This window comes from Gadus morhua, chromosome 8, assembly GCF_902167405.1.
Source record: "Gadus morhua chromosome 8, gadMor3.0, whole genome shotgun sequence".
In the NCBI taxonomy this organism is placed as follows: domain Eukaryota; kingdom Metazoa; phylum Chordata; class Actinopteri; order Gadiformes; family Gadidae; genus Gadus; species Gadus morhua.
Genome location: NC_044055.1, coordinates 8,591,759 through 8,613,920, shown reverse-complemented (window position 1 = coordinate 8,613,920; position 22,162 = coordinate 8,591,759). Strand labels below are relative to the sequence as shown.

The following is a 22,162-nucleotide window of genomic DNA, read 5'->3' as shown; positions in this document are numbered from 1 at the left end:
CTTATGGGAGGGGGATGGGGGCGATAGAGGTGTTGGGGGTCCTCACCACAGGTGTCCTCGTCCTCCCCTAGGGGGCAATCCAGCCGGTAGTCACACTGCCTGCTCGCCGACACACATGGAGTTCCCTCCGACCGCCAGCAGTGAAACTCATCGTCCTTTAAGGCCGGCGGATAGAAAGACGTGCATGCATTAATGAGCGCATTAAACCTGCCATATTTCGCTTTTTCACTATTATTTGGTCTTTTCGGGATCGTTTACTATGTGTAATGTTGATAACGATAATTATTATAATGGTAAATATGATGAAACCATGTCCAGTACAAACTGCTTGGTTGTCAATTCCTCTCTCTTCCTAAAGTGTTGCTCAAATTGCAAATTTGCCCGCCATAATTATTCACATTGAGAATAATGTTGGCTGCAGTGAAAAAGTTACAGAATAGGGATTAGGGGTATGATAGAATAATAACTTCATAATGGCCATAAGGAAATATAATCAATAGCATGAACATACGATATACACGCATACTCAAAAATAGGAAGGTTTTCCAGTGCTCCTCAACTGTTCTTTGCCCTCAATTATTAAGCAGCCTAACACAATTTGTAACCTTTCCCCTAAAGTCTCAAAGTCTAAACGATAGCACTGCTGGCGAGTAATAATTATGTCCAGACCAACGTGACATTCATATTCTGAGGAGCTAGACCTGACGCTAGAACCCTAAAATAAAAACGAAATACTATTTACAGATTGTGTAAAATGTTGGCACATTATATACATATAATCATTATAATCAAGCGCCCTTGGGTACCTTGAAGGGCGCTATGTACATTTAAGTTATTATTATTATAATGCCACATAATGGCTTTCAATCTTATTTATGAATGAATTGCTTTGGCTGACTTGCACAGACAATGTGTGCAGTGAACCATGTCTCAGACTGGTTTTTAATATCTCAAAGGGTTTTACCTTACAGGGAGGCCCAGTGTCAAAGAGGCAGCTTTCCGAGAAAGACACGTCGTCCAGGGCAACCAACCCCGAAGCATGACCTCGCTCGTAGCGGAAAACTATCTGCAGGATTGTTATCAATGTCAATATCAATAACACTAAAGTAGTATGACCATAGTCCGTATTCAAACCAGCTGTTAGAATAAAAGCGGGCAACAGTCGGTCGTCTCTGAATGGGGGATTTCAGATCATTTATTACCTATTTATTATTTATTAAAGATATTTTTATAATATTCAATTTCTTTTTAAAACCTTGAAAGAAAAAAAAGAAGAAAATGCAATATTATATGCCCTATCGACTCAACAAAGAAAACCAAATTTTTCTCTAATTCTTTACAAAGCATTACTAGATCATGATGATCAAATCAAACGCCAGGAGCGGCATCATGCAGGGGTGCCTAGTGCTTCATCCCCACTCAGCGACCCAGACGCGTCCACACCAGCGCCGGCGTCTACACGCCATCTGCCCGCGCCCACACGCTGACCTTGCTCGGAGCCGAGGAGGAGAAGGTGACCTCCGCCCTCTGCCAGCTGTAGCTCTGTGATTGGTCCCTGAGCCACAGGGCCGTGTCGCCGCCACTGCCAGATGGCCACTGCGTCCTGGCGTGGAGGCTGAGCCGGGCGGAGGCGTCGTCTCGGCTGAAGTGGTAGAACCTCACCTGGGCACGCGCGTGGGGAGCAGCGAGTGGGGGAGATACGATATGATTGTGCACGATTAAGGAGGCTAACAGAACAGAAACGTTGCACTTGTGACCTTGTAAAGTTGTCTGGCTTGTATGTGTTTTGACTTATGTATGGCTTTCAGAAAAGTAAGTCCGATAGAGAGAAAGGAAAAAAATGACACTATTCACTGAGTGCTACTTTGATACAATCGACATGTTGGTTGTGCTGTTGGCGTTTGGTTGTAACTCTCCCGCCCTTACGCTGAATGAATGCACCCCTCTGTGCTCCAGACCTCTGTGCTCCAGATCAGCAGTGTTTGCGTGGTGGGACGTGTGAGGGTGTACTTACGCTGCAGTTGGCGCTCGGAAGCAGGGTGTGGGAGATGAGCTCTCCGGGCGGTCCCGTCAAACTCCCAGGCCCCGGGACGACATAGTGACCTGACAAGACACACACAGTACTCTGTTCATCTAGCTGACCATATCCATCCATTCACCAAATCAACCGTTCATCTATCCATCCAACCGTCCATTAATACATATCCGGTCAGAGATACCCAAATGGAAAAGGCTCCAAATTAAAGCAATAACCAACACCTGGTTTGAAAACCTTTAAAAGCTAGATTCATTCTGGCATTCTGCCATGGGGCATGATGGTGAACCTCTTACCAGCGTTTGTGTTTTGTGTATGGTCCCGTGGTGGCCCGTGCATGGGCCAGGCATCAGTGGCCGTGTGCCAAGTCCACCCAATTCCTGTCCAGGAACACAGGCCCTGCTCGAAGCTGCAGCGCCCGGCCTTCCCGTGTTGCTCTGTGAGCAACACACAGAGATAGTGTGTGACCGGTTGTTTCTTTCTAATAAATGTCATGGTAAAAGTATTCTACAATTACACGCACACAATCACACACAAACACAAACACAGAAAAACACACGCATACATACAGACGGATACACACACACAGACACACAGACACACAGACACACAGATAGACACAGATACGTACACACACACACACAGCACAACAGGAGCATCTCACCACATTCTGCTTCATCAGACTCATCTCCGCAGTCATCAGTGAAGTCACACACTCGGTTGCGTTCAACGCACACCGTGTTGTTGCAGGTGAACATAACCTCAGGACATGAAGGCTGGGGATCTAGAAAAATCCACACATTAATAAAATTGAATAACACAGACAAAACCTGGATCAGATCCCCAAGGAACGGCTCATCGTTACTAAACGGAACCAAGAGTTGAGCTTGCTGCTTTGTGTGTGTGAGTGTGTGTGTGTGTGTGTGTGTGTGTGTGTGTGTGTGTGTGTGTGTGTGTGTGTGTGTGTGTGTGTGTGTGTGTGTGTGTGTGTGTGTGTGTGTGTGTGTGTGTGTGGCAGAAAGAACAAGCAGAATACGTCAGTACTTCAGCTTGATTAAGCAGAAAGAAGCGGTGAGGTCCGTTAAGAAAGCAAAGAGGCTATGGGAGCGCAGGAAGTTGCGGTTAGCCCCGTGGGCCTACCGGGCAGGGTGCAGTTGGCGAAGCTGATGTCGTCGATGGCCACGTCCCCGAGGTGGCTGAAGCTTCGGACCGCCTCGAACGAGATGGAGAACTGGTGCGGGACGCGGGCCACCCGGACCTCCCCGTGAAGCCAGTGGTTCCCCTGGTCCCCGGACAGCCACCACAGGGGAGTGGACCTGGAGTCCGTCCCCAGCACCACCAGCAGGCCCCCCATGTCTGTCCCGGGGGTAGACGCACATCGGAATGTCTAGCGTTTGAACAGGTTGTATAGACCCGTTGTCTGCTGTACAGCGTGTCTGTACAATGGCGTTGTGTAAGCAAACACACGCACATAAAAAAACCTTTTTAAAATTGTGATTCTCAAAGAAATGGACTAGGCTACTTCTAGTAAACGAAGGGTTTACTGCAACAACGAAAGCATATACCAAGCCCGAAATAGAAAGCTAGGAAAAAGGAAGGTCAAGGAGGCTATATATCATCAGGGTGAGCCTGGGCCAAAATAATAAAGATAACAGACTAACCTTTAAACTAAATATTTTATAAGGTCATTAATAAGTTAATAGGAAAGATACTTCAAATAAATCCCTTTTTTGAAACAGCATATGACAACAACCAAATATTTGGTTGATATAAAAAAGATTGTATTACTTCCATGATAAAACTGACGTTTGAAACTGCGTCCATAGCAACGTAAACTTTGCATACTTCTTGAGATTGGCCTTCCCAGCATTATTATCCTTTTATATGATCAAGGTCTCTTTCAGCATCTATGACCAGTGGGAGTCATTCATAGAATGCCGTAAATGACCAATCAAAAAGGAGTATTCAACAAGACCCAGAGAGTCACCTAACAGCTGCTCCTGTGGTGTAATCGGCCAGCATGGCTACTGATATGACCCTGCCTTTAGCCCTGCTAAGTTGCGAGTTTGACCCCCCCCTCCCAGCGTCCTTTTGCCAATACAATCTTTCATAATATACAAGCATGGTATAATGCAATATAACTAAACCCAAAGGAATGAAAACAACTTGAATAACGATGCAAATAAATTAAATAAGATGTCAGGTAAATAATGGTACAATAAGATCCCATGGATACAAACGTAATAATGCTAGCTCAAATGTTTTGTCAGCTAGAATGTATGCTATGTAGTTCTTCCCATGTAGAACTACACCCCTTGCCATGTAGAACTACATGGCAAGACACACACACACACACACACACACACACACACACACACACACACACACACACACACACACACACACACACACAGACACACACACACACACACACACACACACACACACACACCCAGGTCCATACCTTTTCCATACATATGGTAGTAGAAGTGTAGTGTACAGTAAGCGCTGGCCTGGTTCATGGTGGGACTTTGCAGGGTGGCAAAGCTGTTCTCTTCACCTTTGTCTGCCTCCACCGCCATGTACCAACCTGAGAGAACCGCACAGAACAGGCCATAATCAAAGCATAGCCGTGTCTGTATTAGTGGAAACTAGCAGAAGCTAGTTTTCAGCGATGTACCGTGTTCGGCCAGAGGTGGCGCTGTTCCTGCAGTTTTCGATTGCAGTGTTCTATTGCGCTTTGAAAAAAAAAATCGTACCCAGCTCAGTTCCCAGTGTGTTGTCCACAGACGGTCCGGTATTCTCACTCAGAGTTGCGTTTCTGTTCCTGAGCCACTGAAACTTACTGGTACTGACGTCCAACCAGTCACAAGTGTCATTCTCAAAGGAACAGCCCGTAAACCCCTCGGTTGTTTCATTCCCTGCGGGAAAAGACAGTCTCAGAAAACAGCGAGAAAACCGTGGATTGATTTGATCGCCCTGTCCGTCTGTCCGTCTTTTAGGTTTTAGTACCTGGGCATGAACCCGGTTTGATGCTGATATCATCAACAGCCACGAAACCACCATCTAGGGACTCTGCCTCGATCATCACCTGAATGCATCATCGAAGAGGATTTTAGGTCATGGCCATTCAATAGAATACATGCTTTTAAAAATAAAGTACAAACTGATCATTACAAGGGAATAACAGGGAATACATTCACATGAGCAATCCAGCATTCATCAAACAGTTGACTTTATATTACAGTGTATTGCCAATGGTGGGTACTGTGGCTACCTGGAAAGGTTTGGAGCTGGATACAGAATCAGAGAGCAGGGTCCATCCAGGGCCTGAGTGGTTAGTTTGAAGCACTAGTTGCTTTTCCTCCGGCCCTGATAGTATCAATACACGCAATGTTCCCAAGTCACTGTAAAAGAGTAGAAGAATGTTATGGTTCCAAAGTTATCAGCAATAGCAATAAACATCTTTTCTCCAATAATAATTTTTCGCATCATAGCATCTCACATCTTTTAACATGTACGGTAATCATCTCTGAAGCTCATCCCTATCATAATGTAGCTTTTGGTATATTACTTATCTCGGATTAAGTGGTCTTTTATCACATAGCAGAACTTATGGGGCATAAATCCTAGGCTGAAAACCGGAAAAACAAAACCAAACAAAAATGGCGAAAATAACCTGCAAAACCACATTCCCCAAGACTTAAGTTTGTCTGCCATCTGACTTTAGATAGTTATCGAAAGTATGTGTATAAGGCTTCAGTGCTTGTATCCAAATGCAGACACAACACTAGACGCAACGCTATTGCTAAGCACCATCTATGTGCTTTGAAATATTTACTTTTGATTTAGACATCTGGGCAGTTTGGTATATGAATATGTGTTTGTGTGTGTGTGTGTGTGTGTGTGTGTGTGTGTGTGTGTGTGTGTGTGTGTGTGTGTGTGTGTGTGTGTGTGTGTGTGTGTGTGTGTGTGTGTGTGTGTGTGTGTGTGTGTGTGCCTATTCCTGTACGTGTGTGTGTGTGTGTGTGTGTGTGTGTGTGTGTGTGTGTGTGTGTGTGTGTGTGTGTGTGTGTGTGTGTGTGTGTGTGTGTGTGCTTGTGTGTGTGTGTGTGTGCGGTGTGCACTATGGCTTTGCATTGAATGGCAACAAAGAGTGCAGGAGGTGATTCATGAATGGCACTGGGCTGCACATCCTGAGGAAGTGGATTCAAGGCGGATGCAAGCCAGCAGAAAACTGCCATCTCCGTATTTCAACATAGGTTGTACATAGAGGGCTCTATGTACACACAACACCCAATCTATTTTATATCATTTTAACTTCATTTATTTTCAATTTAATAGAAAACCAGGCTGAAATTAATGGCGTCAACATTTATAATAAAAATGTTTTTGGACTCTTTGACATGGAAGCAGGCTACAGTGGGAAGGAGTAAACAACCGAAGGTCTTCATCGGTAAACAACCGAAGGTCTGACGGTCTCCCCTTTAGCCTTTAGAGTGCTGATCTCAGTCCAGAATGCAGAACTACTAGGTAGGTTCTCACCTGGTGGATGTGTGGTACCAGAGGGCCAGACAGGCCAGCTCCTCTCTCTGGTGGATCCACTCAGAGAGCACCTGGGCCCGACTGGGCTGGCCCTGTGGCAGGGCTGAGCTCAGCAAGAACCCACCTGAGGGTGACAGAAAACACAGCATATTATTATACAAATGTATTATTCATAATACTGCGCCACGTGTGAAGATGCCCCAGAAACAAAGTTCTGCTTCCTGCTTCCTGAAATGACTTCTCCATGCTGAAATAGTGGTTTTAATAATCAGCATGTAGTTGTACACAGCATCAACTGTTCGTACATCAGAATTTATACTTGCGATAAAGAATATTTATTCGTTATTTTTTCTTGTCCTCCACAATGTCGACTTCAAGCTACTGCTAATGCAATTTCCTTCGGGATTAATACAATCTTATTCTATCTTATCTTAAAGACAGATAATAGTGATTATTATATATTGGTTGCCGGTGGAAAATAGATGTAATACTTTTAAAGACCCTAATGAAGAATGTAGCTTTCTGCTTTGTAAAACGCTAGCCTGCTAGAATGATATTGATGGTACTAGATATGGCTATTGTGCATATCATAAAAACATGTAATGTATTATTTTTTTCTATGATATTATCTTAATAGATTCTATGTTGTTATTTCAAATATGTATTTCTTTCTACTGTCCTGTACTTCTCCCATCCGGCTGTGAAAAAACACATTACCCGTTTGGGATGAAAGAAGCTCATTTTATCTTATCTTTAAGGCACACATTTTGAAAGTATAAGTAAATTATAGCACCAACTTTTATCAAATTATAAGCTATACATTTTATAAAAATAAAAAACAACAATAAGGCGTCCTTCTAATGTTGGGGCCGGGCCTTAAACGTCCTGTCTAACGTCCCTCTCCCTTACCCTCGCTGGTCTCCGTGGTATGGTCGGCGGGCGGGCCCTGGAAGTGTCCGTTGGCGTGCACCCAGTCATGGCCCCCCTCCACGGGGACGTTGACCCAGGTGCACGTCCCGGACTCAAAGTCACAGCCCCCCCGCGGGGCACACGGCCCGTCCGTCCATGAGACGTCATCGAGCAGTACCGTGGAGTTGGTGCTGGGATCCCGCAGCACACTGAACACCACCTGGTTAACACGGGTGCAACACAATGCTACTTCAATGCTAAATTGAAGCTTGTAACATTCATAAACTGCCAACTGTCAATTTGGTTGCCCTTATCCAGTGATTCAGTCATTACAGAGGCCTGCCTGCACTGCATCCCAATTTCATTGTTTAAATCCATGATGTAAGTAGTAGTGTTTTACCTTTTTACAATGATACTATTTTTCTCCCACTCCCACCCAGACAAATATTTGTTTTCAGAGTCCTTTGCATCGCCCTGCTTATCCACGTGTTTGTGCCCGGATGTCACTGACCAAAGAATGCTGGCGGAAGAGGAGGCAGACCCTGAGAGCTAACCGAAGCAGCCGAGCAATGACACCTTTTTAAATCATGTGTTTTGGATGGGTGTCAAGGGAACCGACCTTAAACTTGCCGGTGGAGGACACGGTGAGCTCCGCCACCTCCCAGCCTGTAGAGGGCGCTCCGGAGCGGCTCCACAGAGCAGAGCTGAGGTCGGCGCCCTGCAGCACGTGGACCGAGAGGATGTCAGCGGTGCCCGCCTGCAACCAGTACCTACAAGACACACACGTTTATTGATGTACACACACACGCACATGCAGGCGCATGGCACACATGCACACAGCACATACAAAGACACACACACACACACACACACACACACACACACACACACAAACACACATCGTGCACACAAAGAAAAAAAATAAAAACACAAACACACACACAAACCCAAGCAAACACAACACAAAAGAAGGTACATATATATATATAAATATATATATATATATATATATATATATATATATATATATATATATATATATACATGCACACAGACACACATACACACAAAACACCCAGCCCCCACCCCCCCCACACACACGTAGAAACACGCACACACACAACCACAGCTTTGAATGTCCGGCGTGCCGTGCGGCCCAGAGAACATACCAGAAGCGTATGCACGTCCCCGTCGACGCGGGGAAGTCTGGTGTACGGAGATGAGCCACTTCCTCCTGCTGCCCCTCCCGAACATGCACAGTCATGAAGAACCCTAACCGGGAAGCAGCAGAGACCACGCGACCTCTTTCATGTTAGAATGCACTCTTCATATCAATCAGCATTAATCACAAACATGATTATGGAAACTTGTTGTTTTCGATTTTTCAAGATTTATTTTTGTGCTTTTAATTAGAGAGTGAGCTGGACAGGAAGGTACGGGAGAGAGAGGGGAGGACATACAGCAAAGGATCATGGGAAGGACTCAAACCCGGGTCACTGGATCAGGACTGGGCCTATATGGTACGCGCTTTACCCAGGGTGCCCCCTGTTTGTTTGTTTTTGAAGATGCTGCCGGTCAGATTTAGGTCGATTTTGCGTAGTTTGTTATAAATGCCATAGATATCAATCAGCTAGTGGTGAATGAAGTGGTCTGTGAGGATGTCTGCTTCAAGTTCAATGAGTCTGCGCCTGCCTTTGTATGAGGATGCAAAATGCAACCAGTATTTCTAGAATGGCTGCATAAGCAATTTACACAAAAATATGCTGACCCGCGGTATTTTAACATAAGGGAGAAGGAGAGTGAAGAAGGCTTGCCCCTTCACATTGGCGGGGGGGGTTAACTCACAAGTTTGTTGTTAGCTACTGTTATCTTTCTCTGTCACAGTATGATACTCAATGTATAATGTGTTTTCATGGGGCTCCATTGAAAAGTATTTCAAAAAGATATCACTGAAAGTGGAATTTGAATAACTTAAAAGAGTTACAATTCAAACCAAAACATGGAGCCAGAACTGAAATTTCTTCTCTCATCTGCAAATGTAAAAAATGTACCTACTGCAGCTTTAAGTTAGGTTAAGTTCTTTGCTCAGACCACACACCATTTCACCTTCGGACCTTTAAATTCTACACGAATGCTCTGCTGGCCTGGAGAGTACTGTTTGCACTCTAGAGTGAGACGAAGCCATACTCACCATGCTCAGTTCCAGAGGTGTGGTCCAAATGTGTCTCCATCCCTCTTTGGCGACCCCACGTATGATCCGCCTCAAAGTTGCACAAGTGTGAGTCAAAGCTGCACACATCTGAGAGAGAGCGCATCGATTCAACTCATTGACGATGAGGATTAGCTGAAGTTATGTAAAGAACATGCATATTGCTGTGGACTGGTTTCCACTTACGACTGGCGCTGCAGATGCCTTGCCTCACTCTGATGTCGTCGATGGCGACAAACCCCCGGCTGGTGGTGTTCCTCCGGCCTTCAAACAGGACCTGTGAACCAGTCAATGGTGGTTTTCTAAATGAGTCTCTTGTAGAGCCTGTTAGGCACTACCACTACAATGATGACACGGTATAGCATCAAACTGTGCTTTGATGCTATACTTTGATGCGTGGTCATGCTTTCCAACACACCAACTGTTGTTAAACTATCTTTAAACTCAAGGCTACCCCAATGTCATGTCTTTGAAATTATTATACTTACGATTGTCAAACACTTTGAGGAAGAGCCGTTTGAATGTTATAAGCCAGAAGTTGTCATATCAAGTACAAACTAATCTTCTTTTACAATGCTGGCTGCCTTCTATGGACAATAACAGCACAGTGATATGTACAATCACACATATTTCAAGACAAACTCTCACCTGGAATACCATACCTTTTAATACCTTTGACATGATAGTTACACCACGACTGAACGGTGGTGTTCAGCGGATGTTTGTTTGTTTGTCCCATTGTCTTTGCGCTCACCTTGACCACCTGGCTGGTAGAGATGGTCACCTGTGCGTTCATCCACTCTGAATCCTGACTGCCTTGGCGAGTCCAGGCCAGCCAATCAGAGTTCTTCTACAACAAACATCATCCAGTCATTCCTTTTCCGTAAGGAAAGAGAAAGACCATTGAAAATAAGAAAATACGAGATGAAATAAAGACGACGTACATCTTGAACCACCAGGTCAAGACGAGGCACTGACGGTCCAAGCATGTAATACCAGAATCCCACGCAGATATCTGTTTGTTGTTCGCTGTGTAGAGGAAGATATATGACGGCCCTCTCGCCATCTTCAGATCCCGAGCCGTTTAACAGTATGTAGAACCCTGATATGGATATAGATTCACCGGTTGAAAGTAAAGGCTTAGGTTAATGTGAAATCGGCTGTTAAATTACAAACATTAGCATACATTAACAAACTCTTCATTTAACATAGGTACAACATGTCTGTATAGTTACCATTTTTGCCCTCAGTGGTGTGGTCATACATAGGTCCATCCAATGGCTGGTCCACTTGGAGACCCCTGCTTCGGATCCAGTCGATACCATCCGATGTTTCCTGGACCCAACTACACAGACCTAAAAGAGGATTAGAATATGGTATCAAGAAAAACCTTTATTAAGTTTTTGAAGTCTGTCATCAAACAACGGTGGCCTTAATTATTTGGACGTCAGAACAGTTTATACATTTCTATCTAAATCAATGTTTTTTATTTGTTTGGCATGATTTTTTTTGAAAAAAAGTGGAAAATTTAAGTCATGAAAAAAATATTTTTCATGACTTACATTTTTTCACTTTAACTTCTAGTCAATTCACAATGGCTATACAAACAATGAGAAGTTTAAAATACACATGAACCATCCCGGGGAATTTGAAGGACAACACCTGAATGTGCCTGTCTGTTCAACAAACTATTATTCTGTTAGAAATGATTCACCACCCTGCCTCACCTTGCCCAAAGTTGCAGTCCATCTGGGAGGGGGGAGGGCTGGAGGTGGTGGTGGGGGGATTCGGGGTGGTAGTGGGGATGAGCTGAGCACAGGTGGTTCCCCTCATGATGTGGATATCATCAAGGGCCATCTTTTCTTCCCAGTTGATGGGACACTTGGCTTGCAGAACGATCTGGTTTTAATACGAAGAACGGTTATTTTAAGCTGCACTAAGAAACATTATTTTCATTACTTTGGCTTAAATAAGTGAGATTTTGAGTATGAGGGTTAGTGGCTTTGTCTCTTGCTCAAATGCTTCTGATCAATGTAGATCAAAAGCTGCTATCAGGTAACTATGCTCAGCCCACCTTGTTTTGATTGAAATGTCTCCTTGTTCTCATGTATCTGGATACATAGCAATAGCCAGTTATCAAACACATACATGAGAACCCTGAGAGTCAAGCAAAAAACAAATTCTAAAAATTCTAAACAGAATTTGACTTTAAGGCATTGCAATGATTCAATAAAATAGAATACAGGGAGGCTTGTGGTCTCACTTGGTGAACTTCTGAGGAATTATAATCCACCCTGGCTTGGATCCAAGTTCTGTTGAGGAATCCGTTGGTAGTCCACACTGCATGGAGTCCGGTTGAGTCATTTACAAACATCGTCAGCTCTATTTTGGTGGGGTCTGATGATAAGAAATTAAATAAATAAGAAAATACTGTGGTGCCGGCGGAGTGACCCCACAGCTTGGCACTCAGGTAAACCCCTTAAGAGACACGGGGTGCAGGAGGCTATTAGGATGGTGGACGTGCGGAAGAAAGTCGTACTTCATGCGTCATGCGAAAGAACACATCTATGGTGTTCTTTCTGGGCTAGAATTAGGGCTGGGTATTGCCAGGTACCTCACAATTCAATTCTATTCGATTCTTTAGGTCTTGATTCGATTTGATATCGATTCAATTCGATTTGATTTGATATTGATCAAATTGCTTCGATATCGATTCAATAATACGTGTAGATGACAAAAATACCTAAATATTATTTAGAATTAACCATTTCAAGATGAATTAACCATTTCATTGTGCTTTATCTAGCAAAAAGGGAATACACCATTGTATAGTATTGATCCTGAGCTAAACTAGCAGCATAAAATGTACATTGAGACATACTCGCTGCTCGAGTACAATGACTGAGTACGCTTCTTTTATTATTTTTATGGAAATAATCAACCTCAAAAAAATTCTGAATCGAAATTGAATCGAGAACAAAGAAATTGCAGTACATTGATGAATCGATATTTTTACCCAGCCCTATAAACAAAGCTGTTGACGGCATTTACTTTGGTATAGTGTAAGGTTTTTGACAAGCTGATGAATTGAACAATATAAAACTAGGCTATAAACAATGAAGAAAGGATTGGAAGATAGGTTTGTCGTGATCTACGTATGCTTATCTGGATACACTGCACATTATTGAATATAAAATCAATTCCAAGAATATACTCACGGCCCGATGAAAAACCATCAGCATGGTGCCAGAGCTCCAGACAGCCGCTCTCGACTGCAGGCATTGACTCGGTCTCCAGGCGCGCTATCAGCCCCTCTCCTCGAGAGTCACACAAAATCCTCACAAAATGTCCTGTAATAAGAGCACCAAGAAGATCATTCACTTTGTGTGTGTGTGTGTGTCTGCTTTTGTGTCACCAATATGAACAATGAACTAAGGGGATCAAGGGTCTAATAGCCTACCATTTGTACCAATCGTGTGGTCCTCTTCTGAGAGCCAGTCCCAATCCATGCCGGAGTTGGCCGGTGGACTGTTCACCCAGCCACAGTAGTCCATCTCAAAGTCACAGTATCCTGCACAGGGAGCGCTCAAATATCTCTGACTTAGACTCAAGCAATGACATTGACTCCTTGTAAGCAGTCACTTGGGAGATGTTTTTATTTAAATGGTTTGAATCGTTGAATAATATATTTTTGGGTTATTTTCGCACAGGTAGGGGCTAGGTATCTTGCGCAGGGTCTCCTTTGGGTAGACTGAGGAGACCACGGCGTTCGAACCCAAAACCCTTTAGCTTGGAATCAGGTTGGCAGTGAGACTTCACTAGACTAAACTCTGCTCATATAAATCTTTACACGCAACCACCCGTACCCTTACACATATGTCAACATTCAGCAAGACAGACATAGGCCTAGCTCCGATCATCCTAACACACAAACACACAAACACACCCACACAAACTATTGACCATACCCAGGTGAGTGTGTTTGGGGCCCAGTACCTGTGATTCTGACCAAGGTGAACGGACACAGCACTGCAGTAATAACTCACCTTCGGGCGGACAGATGTCATCAAGAACAATGATGTCGTCAATGACCACATCTCTCCTCGCACCGCTCCCGGCTGTGGCCTCAAAGAGAAGCTGCAATCCAAAGAACTTCTTATTAGCTTTCGACATGAGTAGGCGATGTGTGAGTTCTGATAAAGGTAGGTCCTTTGTTTTACATTGATACATTTCAGCTGAACGAATGCAATGAATGAATGCATGAAAAAAATATTGCAAAAACTTGCTCCAACTCGAAATTAATGTATATCCTACAGTAAACCCTGCATTAAAAGGTAGTTTAATTATGTTTTTATTAGGAGAACTTCTGCTTTGTGAGACCTAAACAGGCCAATTTTGACTGTATAACCAGAACAGTGACCCGCCGTGTGCTGAAGTCTGAGTGCCCCACCTGGTAGGGCGCCTCACGACTGTCCACCGTCACCCGGGCGTGCCTCCAGTGGCCTCCCTGGTCTCCGGTCCGCGTCCAGTTCTGCCCACCCAGGCTCCTGGGCACCTCGGGCGTCTGAACGGAGACAGTGAGCTGGCCCACGTCCTCGCCCTCCATGTAGTACCAGAACATCCAGCACTCTCCGCCCACTCGGGGCTCCATCACTGAGCTCAGCATGCCCACCGTGGTGCCGGCGGGGTGACCCCACAGCCTGGCGCTCAGGTAAAACCCTTAAGAGACACGGGGGGCAGAGGAGGCTTTTAGGATGGTGGACGTGCAGAAGAAAGTCGTACTTCATGCGTCCATCGATGGTGTTCTGCCTGGGCTAGAATCATGGAGCTAACAAGACTGCAGTGGATGTAAGATAGAAGGAGACTATATGGGACGAATGCTGGGTCTCAAACACACACACACAAGCACACACACACATACAAGCACACACACACACACACACACACACACACACACACACACACACACACACACACACACACACACACACACACACACACACACACACACACACACACACACACACACACACACGCATGTGCACATAGACATGACCCGAGTTGGGATTGTATCCAAATGCTGACGGCCCATTGTGCCTCAATGATATCTATTGCATTATAAACTGTACATCCCTATCTATTATGAAAAATGTTGATTATCTTTTGATATGTTTTTCATATACAATGTAGACATTTAAAAAAATCAATCATCAATCAGCCATCAATGCTTCACCTTGTTCTGTCCCAAGGGTGTGATCAGAAGCCGGGCCGGATGAGTTGGCGGGCTGGGTCCCTCTGGTTCTTATCCAGCTGAAGTCTGGTTCAGCTCGGGGCTTCAGGCCGCAGAGGGAGGACTGGAAGGTGCACTCTCTCTCAGCCGGACAGGAGCCGCTGGTGCTGCTGCTCACCTCTATGTCGTCCACGGCTATGCTCCCTTGGGTGTGCTTTACACCGGTCTCTGCCTCTATAATGAACTGGGGAGTACATGAGGGTGAGACGAAGGGTGTACATCACTGGATGGAAATTAAACTTCATTATCAATATATATATATATATATGGTTATTCCGCTGTAGTTTAGATTTTTTGCAAAATCCTTTTGACCTCTGTGTTGAAACCTTGCCATCACACACTTTCGGTGCAATGGTCCTCCATAAGTCTAGCTTCAAGATCCACATGTGTCCTCAGATCCTCCATGTGTTTGGCAGAATTAAATAGCTAATGAGCTAAAAAGCATGAAGCCATTTCAATGCAGGGACTGATTCACGGGTAGTGTATTCCTGTGACATACAATATCTGCTGCAGCTGCACAGACCCAGTGTCCCCAAAAGGAAAGGTTAAGGAAGCTCTGTGTCAAATCTGGACATTGGAGTTGAACAATTGAAGGGAACACCATGATAGAACCCCTGATTTTCAATGTAGCGTCTCTGTGTTGATCGCGCACAAAGTCCACACCTGTAGTGGACTTTGACTTTGGAAAGTGAGGTCAGCGAAGCGCCACTTGTTTCCCTGGGTTCCATGCCTCATCCAAACCAGCGTCTCGTTTTCCCCCGCACGTTTAGTAATGAACCTTAAAGAACCTGGAAATAACAAAGATGATTCATGAATAGACTGTAAAAAGGCCTCAGGCTTTGACACGACTTGGCAGCATTTTCTTTTTTATCTCAATCATTGACTTCAATCTGTGATAAAATTTGATTAGATTAGATTAGATAAGATTAGATTAGATTAGAAAGAACTTTATTACTCCCCCGTAGGAGAAATTGGTTTGCTGCAACAGCCCAGCAGTCCAGCACAAATGGGGTTTATACGGTGTGTGTTCTTAGTGGTTGGACACTTACCAATACTGTTGCCAAACATGTGGTACCAAAAGCTGACACATATGGCCTTGGTTACTGGCTGGGGGTAGCTGATGAGTCTTGCCGTTGAGGAGGTATCAAGGTTGTTTCTGGTATAGATACTCATGTAATGACCTCCTACAGAAATACGTTAATTATTACACGCACACACAAAATGCTTAATGAGCATAATTGAAACTGTAAACTTTGCTACCAGTTAAAGGGTTGACCTCTCACCTTTACCAGTGGTGTGGTCGTATCCTGGTTCATCATATCGTCCATTTCTTTTCCACAAAAGGGGCTTGGTATTGTCCGCATACCAGGAGCAAGTGTCCTTCTCGAAGTCACACGTGAGTTGGTCTGATCCCGCGGGAACGTCCCACTCCCCGCAGTGCTTCAAGGTAATGTCGTCAAGCATGACATCAAGGACATTTTGAAATGGGGGATCGAATAAAAACTCCAGCTGTGGGAAGTTCAATATTGAAATGTAGAATTAGGTTTCTGCTGATTGACTAGATGTTGAACATATGAATCAATTTTCTTTTATAATTTGAGGCTAAGAGGTTGACACCTAAAAAACATTCTTGAAGAAATACTTTTATCTTTAAATGTATGTGTCTAAAGTAACTTGATCCTACTCTGCCACTAGTAGAGTTGTAGAGTATTATAATGATTCATTTTAGACGTTTAATTAATACAAATGTAAATGACGCTTTTCATCATCTTGTGTGCGTTGGAAATGCTTAATCTGATCAGATTCAATGTAGATGACATGGAAATGTAAATTGTTCAATAACAACATTGAATCACTGAGCTGTGACAATTGCTATGCTGGTAACACTGACAGAAAATGTGCATGTGAACAGACATTGAGATTTCATATCAACACATTTGACCACAAAGAGAGAGAAAAAAGCTTGTGTGTGCATCTGTGTTTCTGTCTGTCTGTGTGTGTGTGTGTGTGTGTGTGTGTGTGTGTGTGTGTGTGTGTGTGTGTGTGTGTGTGTGTGTGTGAAACTGTCACAACTTGAATGGGAAGCAGTGCTTCTATTGGAGTCTACGTTGAAATAGAAACAAGCTGCATGAGAAACAAGCAAATCAACCACGTGCTTGGCAGGCGGGAGCAGGCGGGAAGGCAAACCAGGCACCCCCGTGCAGATTGTAGACGTAAACGCTACTGTCGCATGCAGCCAGACAGACAGCTCCACTGACCTTGTAGCCTCCGGGCTGATTTCCAATGAACGCCGTGGCGTTCTCCCAGCCTTCCTTCTTCTCTTCAATCAACAGCAACTCGGTTCTAGTGTCTTCTCTCAGCATATTTACCTGAAGGTGAGGCCTCGAACTGCCTTTTACATCTTGAAATTGGTACCAGAAGCTGAAATAGCCACAAAATCAATTGTGAGACCGGACAAAAATGTTGAAGAAATAACTTTTAACAACTTTAAACCTTTTTTCACGCTAGATACCTGAGATGGCACGCCAGAGCTGCCCCGCTAGCAACGGCGAGCTCCAATGTAGCCTTTGATAGCCAATTCGTGGTGCTGCCATTTAAATACATGACATGTCCTGTTACACAAAGGGGACAGCTGTTACTCATACATTACAACCCACTTAAGGCCCTGTAATGGTCATGGTATAAATTATTTATATATATATATTTTTTTTTTATATTTATATCTTTATTTATATAGCACCTTTAAAAATAATAGTTTACAAAGTGCATTGACATAAGAAAATTAGGAAGACAATTTAGGAAGAGAATAAAATGAATAAAAAGACGGCGTCACATAAAAAGCATGTCTATAAAAATATGTTTTAAGAAGTGATTTAAAAGAGGTTACTGATTCAGCAAGCCTTGTCTCCGCGGGCAGGACGTTCAAGCCAAGGCTCTGGCCCTGGTTGAGAATGCCCGATTACCTCTAGTCTTGTCAACCTTCGAACAGTAAGTAGGGCCCCGCCCGCGGATCTAAGGCTGCGAACAGGCTCATACGGGGTCAGCATGTCTGTTATGTACCACGACGAGCCTTAAAAGTGATCAATAAAATCTTAAAATAGATTCTAAAACAGACAGGGAGCCAGTGCAAATAAGCTAAAACAGGAGTGATGGGATGTCGTCTGTTAAAACCAGCGAGAAGCCTAGCTGCTGAATTATGAACCAACTGGAGGCCGGAGAGTGATTTATGGTTAATGCAGGTTAGCAGAGAGTTACAGTTATCTAGACGCGAGAATAAGAAGGCATGAATTACTTTTTCGAGGTCAGGTTGTGATAATAAATGTTTAATTTTAGGAATGGTCCTGATGTGATGAAAGCAGGACTGTACAACTTTTTTATTGTGAGGGATGTAAGTGAAGTCTGAATCCAAAATGACACTACATTTCTGGCTGTGGGCTTGATATTGCTGGATTATGGACCGAGGCTGATGGGACTGGTGATTGTGGAAGGCGGGTTGTACAGTATTATTTCAGATTTGGAGTGATTAAGTTGGAGGAAGTTCTGGGCCATCCAGCGGTTCACGTCTTTAAGGCAGTCTAAAACAGCGGCAAGGCATCTCGGATCGTTGAGTCTCAGCAGGAGGTATATTTGTGTGTCGTCAGCATAGCAGTGAAAAGAAACATTGTGCCGCTGGATAATTTGGTCGAGTGGGAGCATATATATTGAAAATAAAATAGGACCTAAAGTGGAACCCTGCGGTACACCATAGGCTATTTGGGTTGTAGAGGAAGAGTGGTTGCCAATGGTGACCGCAGAGGTACTGTTAAAAAGATAAGAATTAAACCAACAAAGTGCAGTGTCCCTGATACCAACAAAGGATTTAAGTTGTTTAACAATTTAAATTGTGTGATCTATAGTGTCAAAAGCGACACTTAGGTCTAAAATAATATAAATTCCACTCTCTCCTCTGTCAGTAGTTAAAAGCAGGTCATTGGTAACCTTGATGAGGGCAGTTTCAGTGCAGTGCAAAGCTCTAAAACCGGACAGAAACTTTTCAAATAGGTTATTTTGTGCCATAAAAGATAAAAGCTGGCAGGAAACAACTTTTGATAAAATTGAAATTTAAAAAATAGGTCTAACATTTTTAAGACCGGAGGGGTCTAGGTTGGGTTTCTTTAAAAGAGGTTTGACCGCAGCATGCTTAAAAGCAGATGGAAAAACACCATGGATTAAAGAACTATTAAAAATAGATAAAAGGCTGGGTCCGACTGTGTTTAAAACCTCTAAGAAACTTGGTGGGAATAAAATCAAGGCTGCACGTGGTTTGATCTGATGCATAATGAGATCATTTTGTCTTCAAAAAACTGTAAAAACTCCTCACAGGTCTCTTGTGTAGCATCATTAAAATAAGAGGGAGAAGAGGGGGTGACTGAATCTAAAACCTTCAATAAAACTCTAGGGTTCGAACGTTTTTTTTTTTTTAAATCAGGTAATTGCTGCTGATTTAAATTTTTTCATTGAGACTTTCCAAATGTAATAAAATACTTTTTATGATTGATACCTTTGATACCTTGATACCTTTGGAAGCAGACGCCGGTCTGCTTCCATTTAAGTTCATAAAATCGACACTCTCTCTTAATCTCGTGGGTTAGATTGTTGAACCAGGGCTGTGGATGGGGCTTTAATATTTTTAATTTAAGAGGTGCAACTTTCTCCAGGACAGAATGACAAGTTTGGTTAAAATGGGAGACCAGCTTCTCTGTGCTAAATTTTGGTTAAAGCAGGCAAAGAAGCAGAGTTAAAAAGTTCAGAAAATTTAAGAGCAGACAAAGGTTTAAAAACTCGGCGGCGGACAGCTGTTTCCTGATCTGCATTTAAAACAGATAAAGCCACGTTGAATAAAATAGCTTTGTGATCCGACACACAGATATCCATACATTTGAAATTATTCGGGCTGAGACCACTGAGTAAAATCAAATCTAGTGTATGACCTTTAGCGTGAGTGGGTTCATTCACGGTTTGGGTGAGATTAAAATAATCTAAAACATCTAAAAAATCTGTGATAAAACAGACATGGATCTTAAAATCAACTAAAATAAGAACACTGTCAAATTTAGACATAAAATAGGATAACAACTCTGAAAACTCCTGGATAAAAACACTGTTCGGTTTTGGGGGTCTGTAAATTATAAGGATTAATACTGGATTGTTTGAGTGTATCATAAAACCAAGATGTTAAAATTAGTTAAAAGCATTATATACAACAGCAGTGCATTTAAAATGATTTCTGAAAATGACAGCAATTCGTGAAGGACATGCCAAGCTGTGTAGGTATATTTTCTAAATAAGCCTGACGTCTACAGGCAGCGATGTCCGGGCGGTTGTATTTACCCGAGAGGCTTCCTGTGGTATGGTCGGGTGTAGGTCTGTAGGTCATATTGGACATCATCAGTTTCCAACTATTTGTCTTGCTTGTATCATTCCACCCACAGGAACCATTCTCAAAACCACACCCACCTTGAGCAAAGGGTTAAAGGGTTAATGGTACAAACATTTGAAAATACTTTAAAACGAATACTTCAACAAAGCCTCCTGACTTTTTGGTAGCAATATACAGTAGGTGATCCTGTTCTTGAGGTGTGAAGACCCATGTTGGTTTCTATGGTCATAAATAATAAGTAGTCTCAGAGGGATTCATAGGCTGAGGTCATCTTAACAACTCCAGGTCACGAACTACAAAGGGTGGGGAAATATACTTCTGTGTGGATAGGGGTCTCTACGTCACCTACTATGTGGTCCACAGAGACCACCTTAGTCATAGCCTCGGTGCAGCTCTCTAAAGATGTTACTAACCGCGGGGGCGATGGCCGCCGCAGGGATATGGAGTCGACCAGCGGACCCATTTCCAAAGGTTAAAATGACATGAAGACGATCGAGGATAATTATCGATGAGGTTTGTACCTTTATATCACAAGCACATCATTGTTCACGTTCTAAAGTTCACCAAATTTCATTGAGTTGGTCATCTTCCAACACGCAGAATCGCAGTAGCATCGATGTGCTCAGCCTCATTGACTCCCACTGACAACCCCCGGTAACAGTAACAAACACAGAAGTAGGATTTCCCGTTAGTCACACAGGTGAGGAAAATCCAGACCTCCCTGATAGGAAAGTCTATTGTAATCTACAGTTGACTTAACTTTTTGGTCGTTTGCAAGAACTAGGAAAATAAGAACCACAACAAAGGTCTTATTTCAATTTCATATTAATGCCAACCCACCACAAAACCCTTCATCTGAGCGATCTTTACAGTCGATTGTGGAATTACAGATCACTTCCAAAGGCAAACATTCTCCAGAGCCGCAGAGGAACTTATCATTGGGACAAGACGACGCAATGACCATGAACCCTGTAGAAAGAATCTCACGTTACATTTCATTAAGAAGTCAAATGACGAACACAGCATAATGAGCATGTAGCTATAGGACACACATGCAAGTTAATACACATGCAACCCATGTTTAGTTCTTAGGTTCATACATTCAGTATATGTATTAACTGGGCATACTGAGTCCTGAACACAACTTTAGCAAAATATTTGTTTTACTTTCTGGATCTACATTAAAGCACAAAGGACCACAAGTAAAGAGACACATATCAGTGATTATATTTGAGAGGCCACTTACCTGATAGAAGAGTAAAGAATGGCTTCATTTCTCGTAAAACTTTAAACAAATACAAAGGAAAAAGAATGGCTATCTTTTAAAAGCATAACATTTTTAGTGAACAGCTAATGTAACCACTTGTGCATGCACAGGTTTCTTTACATATACAGTATACATCTTATCAGATAGCAAATGCCTAAAGTCCACAATAAACTCAGTAAACTGCAATAGCATTTCCGTTGCCAGTCTTTATGGTTCCCGTTGGACCTTGTGCTTGATTCTTATAGCGTCATTAAATTCCATCAAATTATCTGTCGTTCCTTAGCCAAATTTGAAGTTTGAAGCATATACTCATAATTGGAACAAATTGATTTGAAAGAATAGGGCCATCTCCTTTTCAACTTTAAACATAGAGAGAGAGAGAGAGAGAGAGAGAGAGAGAGAGAGAGAGAGAGAGAGAGAGAGAGAGAGAGAGAGAGAGAGAGAGAGAGAGAGAGACATCTGCTAGCTTTTCTGTCTTCTATTCTATC

General features: G+C 43.2%; 1 protein-coding gene across 1 annotated transcript in view; it reads right to left on the bottom strand.

Annotated features, from left to right (window-relative positions):
* The window catches only part of si:ch211-106h4.4 (MAM and LDL-receptor class A domain-containing protein 1), a 31,909-nt gene extending 10,010 nt beyond the window's left edge, over window positions 1-21,899 (bottom strand). The window contains exons 1-35 of the mRNA XM_030364746.1: window positions 21,654-21,899; window positions 21,248-21,376; window positions 20,359-20,484; window positions 17,501-17,600; window positions 17,247-17,409; window positions 16,272-16,497; window positions 16,038-16,172; window positions 15,652-15,776; window positions 14,932-15,172; window positions 14,149-14,417; window positions 13,745-13,835; window positions 13,159-13,269; window positions 12,917-13,048; window positions 11,962-12,095; window positions 11,426-11,597; window positions 10,934-11,053; window positions 10,643-10,800; window positions 10,453-10,548; window positions 9,885-9,975; window positions 9,681-9,788; window positions 8,659-8,761; window positions 8,109-8,259; window positions 7,490-7,709; window positions 6,581-6,704; window positions 5,313-5,442; window positions 5,048-5,126; window positions 4,795-4,956; window positions 4,500-4,625; window positions 3,176-3,391; window positions 2,700-2,819; window positions 2,332-2,472; window positions 2,015-2,103; window positions 1,489-1,662; window positions 965-1,066; window positions 47-155 (exon numbers count right to left, since the gene is read on the bottom strand). Coding sequence (XP_030220606.1) covers window positions 47-155; window positions 965-1,066; window positions 1,489-1,662; window positions 2,015-2,103; window positions 2,332-2,472; window positions 2,700-2,819; window positions 3,176-3,391; window positions 4,500-4,625; window positions 4,795-4,956; window positions 5,048-5,126; window positions 5,313-5,442; window positions 6,581-6,704; window positions 7,490-7,709; window positions 8,109-8,259; window positions 8,659-8,761; window positions 9,681-9,788; window positions 9,885-9,975; window positions 10,453-10,548; window positions 10,643-10,800; window positions 10,934-11,053; window positions 11,426-11,597; window positions 11,962-12,095; window positions 12,917-13,048; window positions 13,159-13,269; window positions 13,745-13,835; window positions 14,149-14,417; window positions 14,932-15,172; window positions 15,652-15,776; window positions 16,038-16,172; window positions 16,272-16,497; window positions 17,247-17,409; window positions 17,501-17,600; window positions 20,359-20,484; window positions 21,248-21,376; window positions 21,654-21,681 — 4,801 coding nt within the window. The 5' untranslated portion in view covers window positions 21,682-21,899. The remainder of the gene's footprint in view (window positions 1-46; window positions 156-964; window positions 1,067-1,488; window positions 1,663-2,014; window positions 2,104-2,331; window positions 2,473-2,699; window positions 2,820-3,175; window positions 3,392-4,499; window positions 4,626-4,794; window positions 4,957-5,047; window positions 5,127-5,312; window positions 5,443-6,580; window positions 6,705-7,489; window positions 7,710-8,108; window positions 8,260-8,658; window positions 8,762-9,680; window positions 9,789-9,884; window positions 9,976-10,452; window positions 10,549-10,642; window positions 10,801-10,933; window positions 11,054-11,425; window positions 11,598-11,961; window positions 12,096-12,916; window positions 13,049-13,158; window positions 13,270-13,744; window positions 13,836-14,148; window positions 14,418-14,931; window positions 15,173-15,651; window positions 15,777-16,037; window positions 16,173-16,271; window positions 16,498-17,246; window positions 17,410-17,500; window positions 17,601-20,358; window positions 20,485-21,247; window positions 21,377-21,653) is intronic.
* Between the last annotated feature and the right edge of the window lie 263 nt (window positions 21,900-22,162).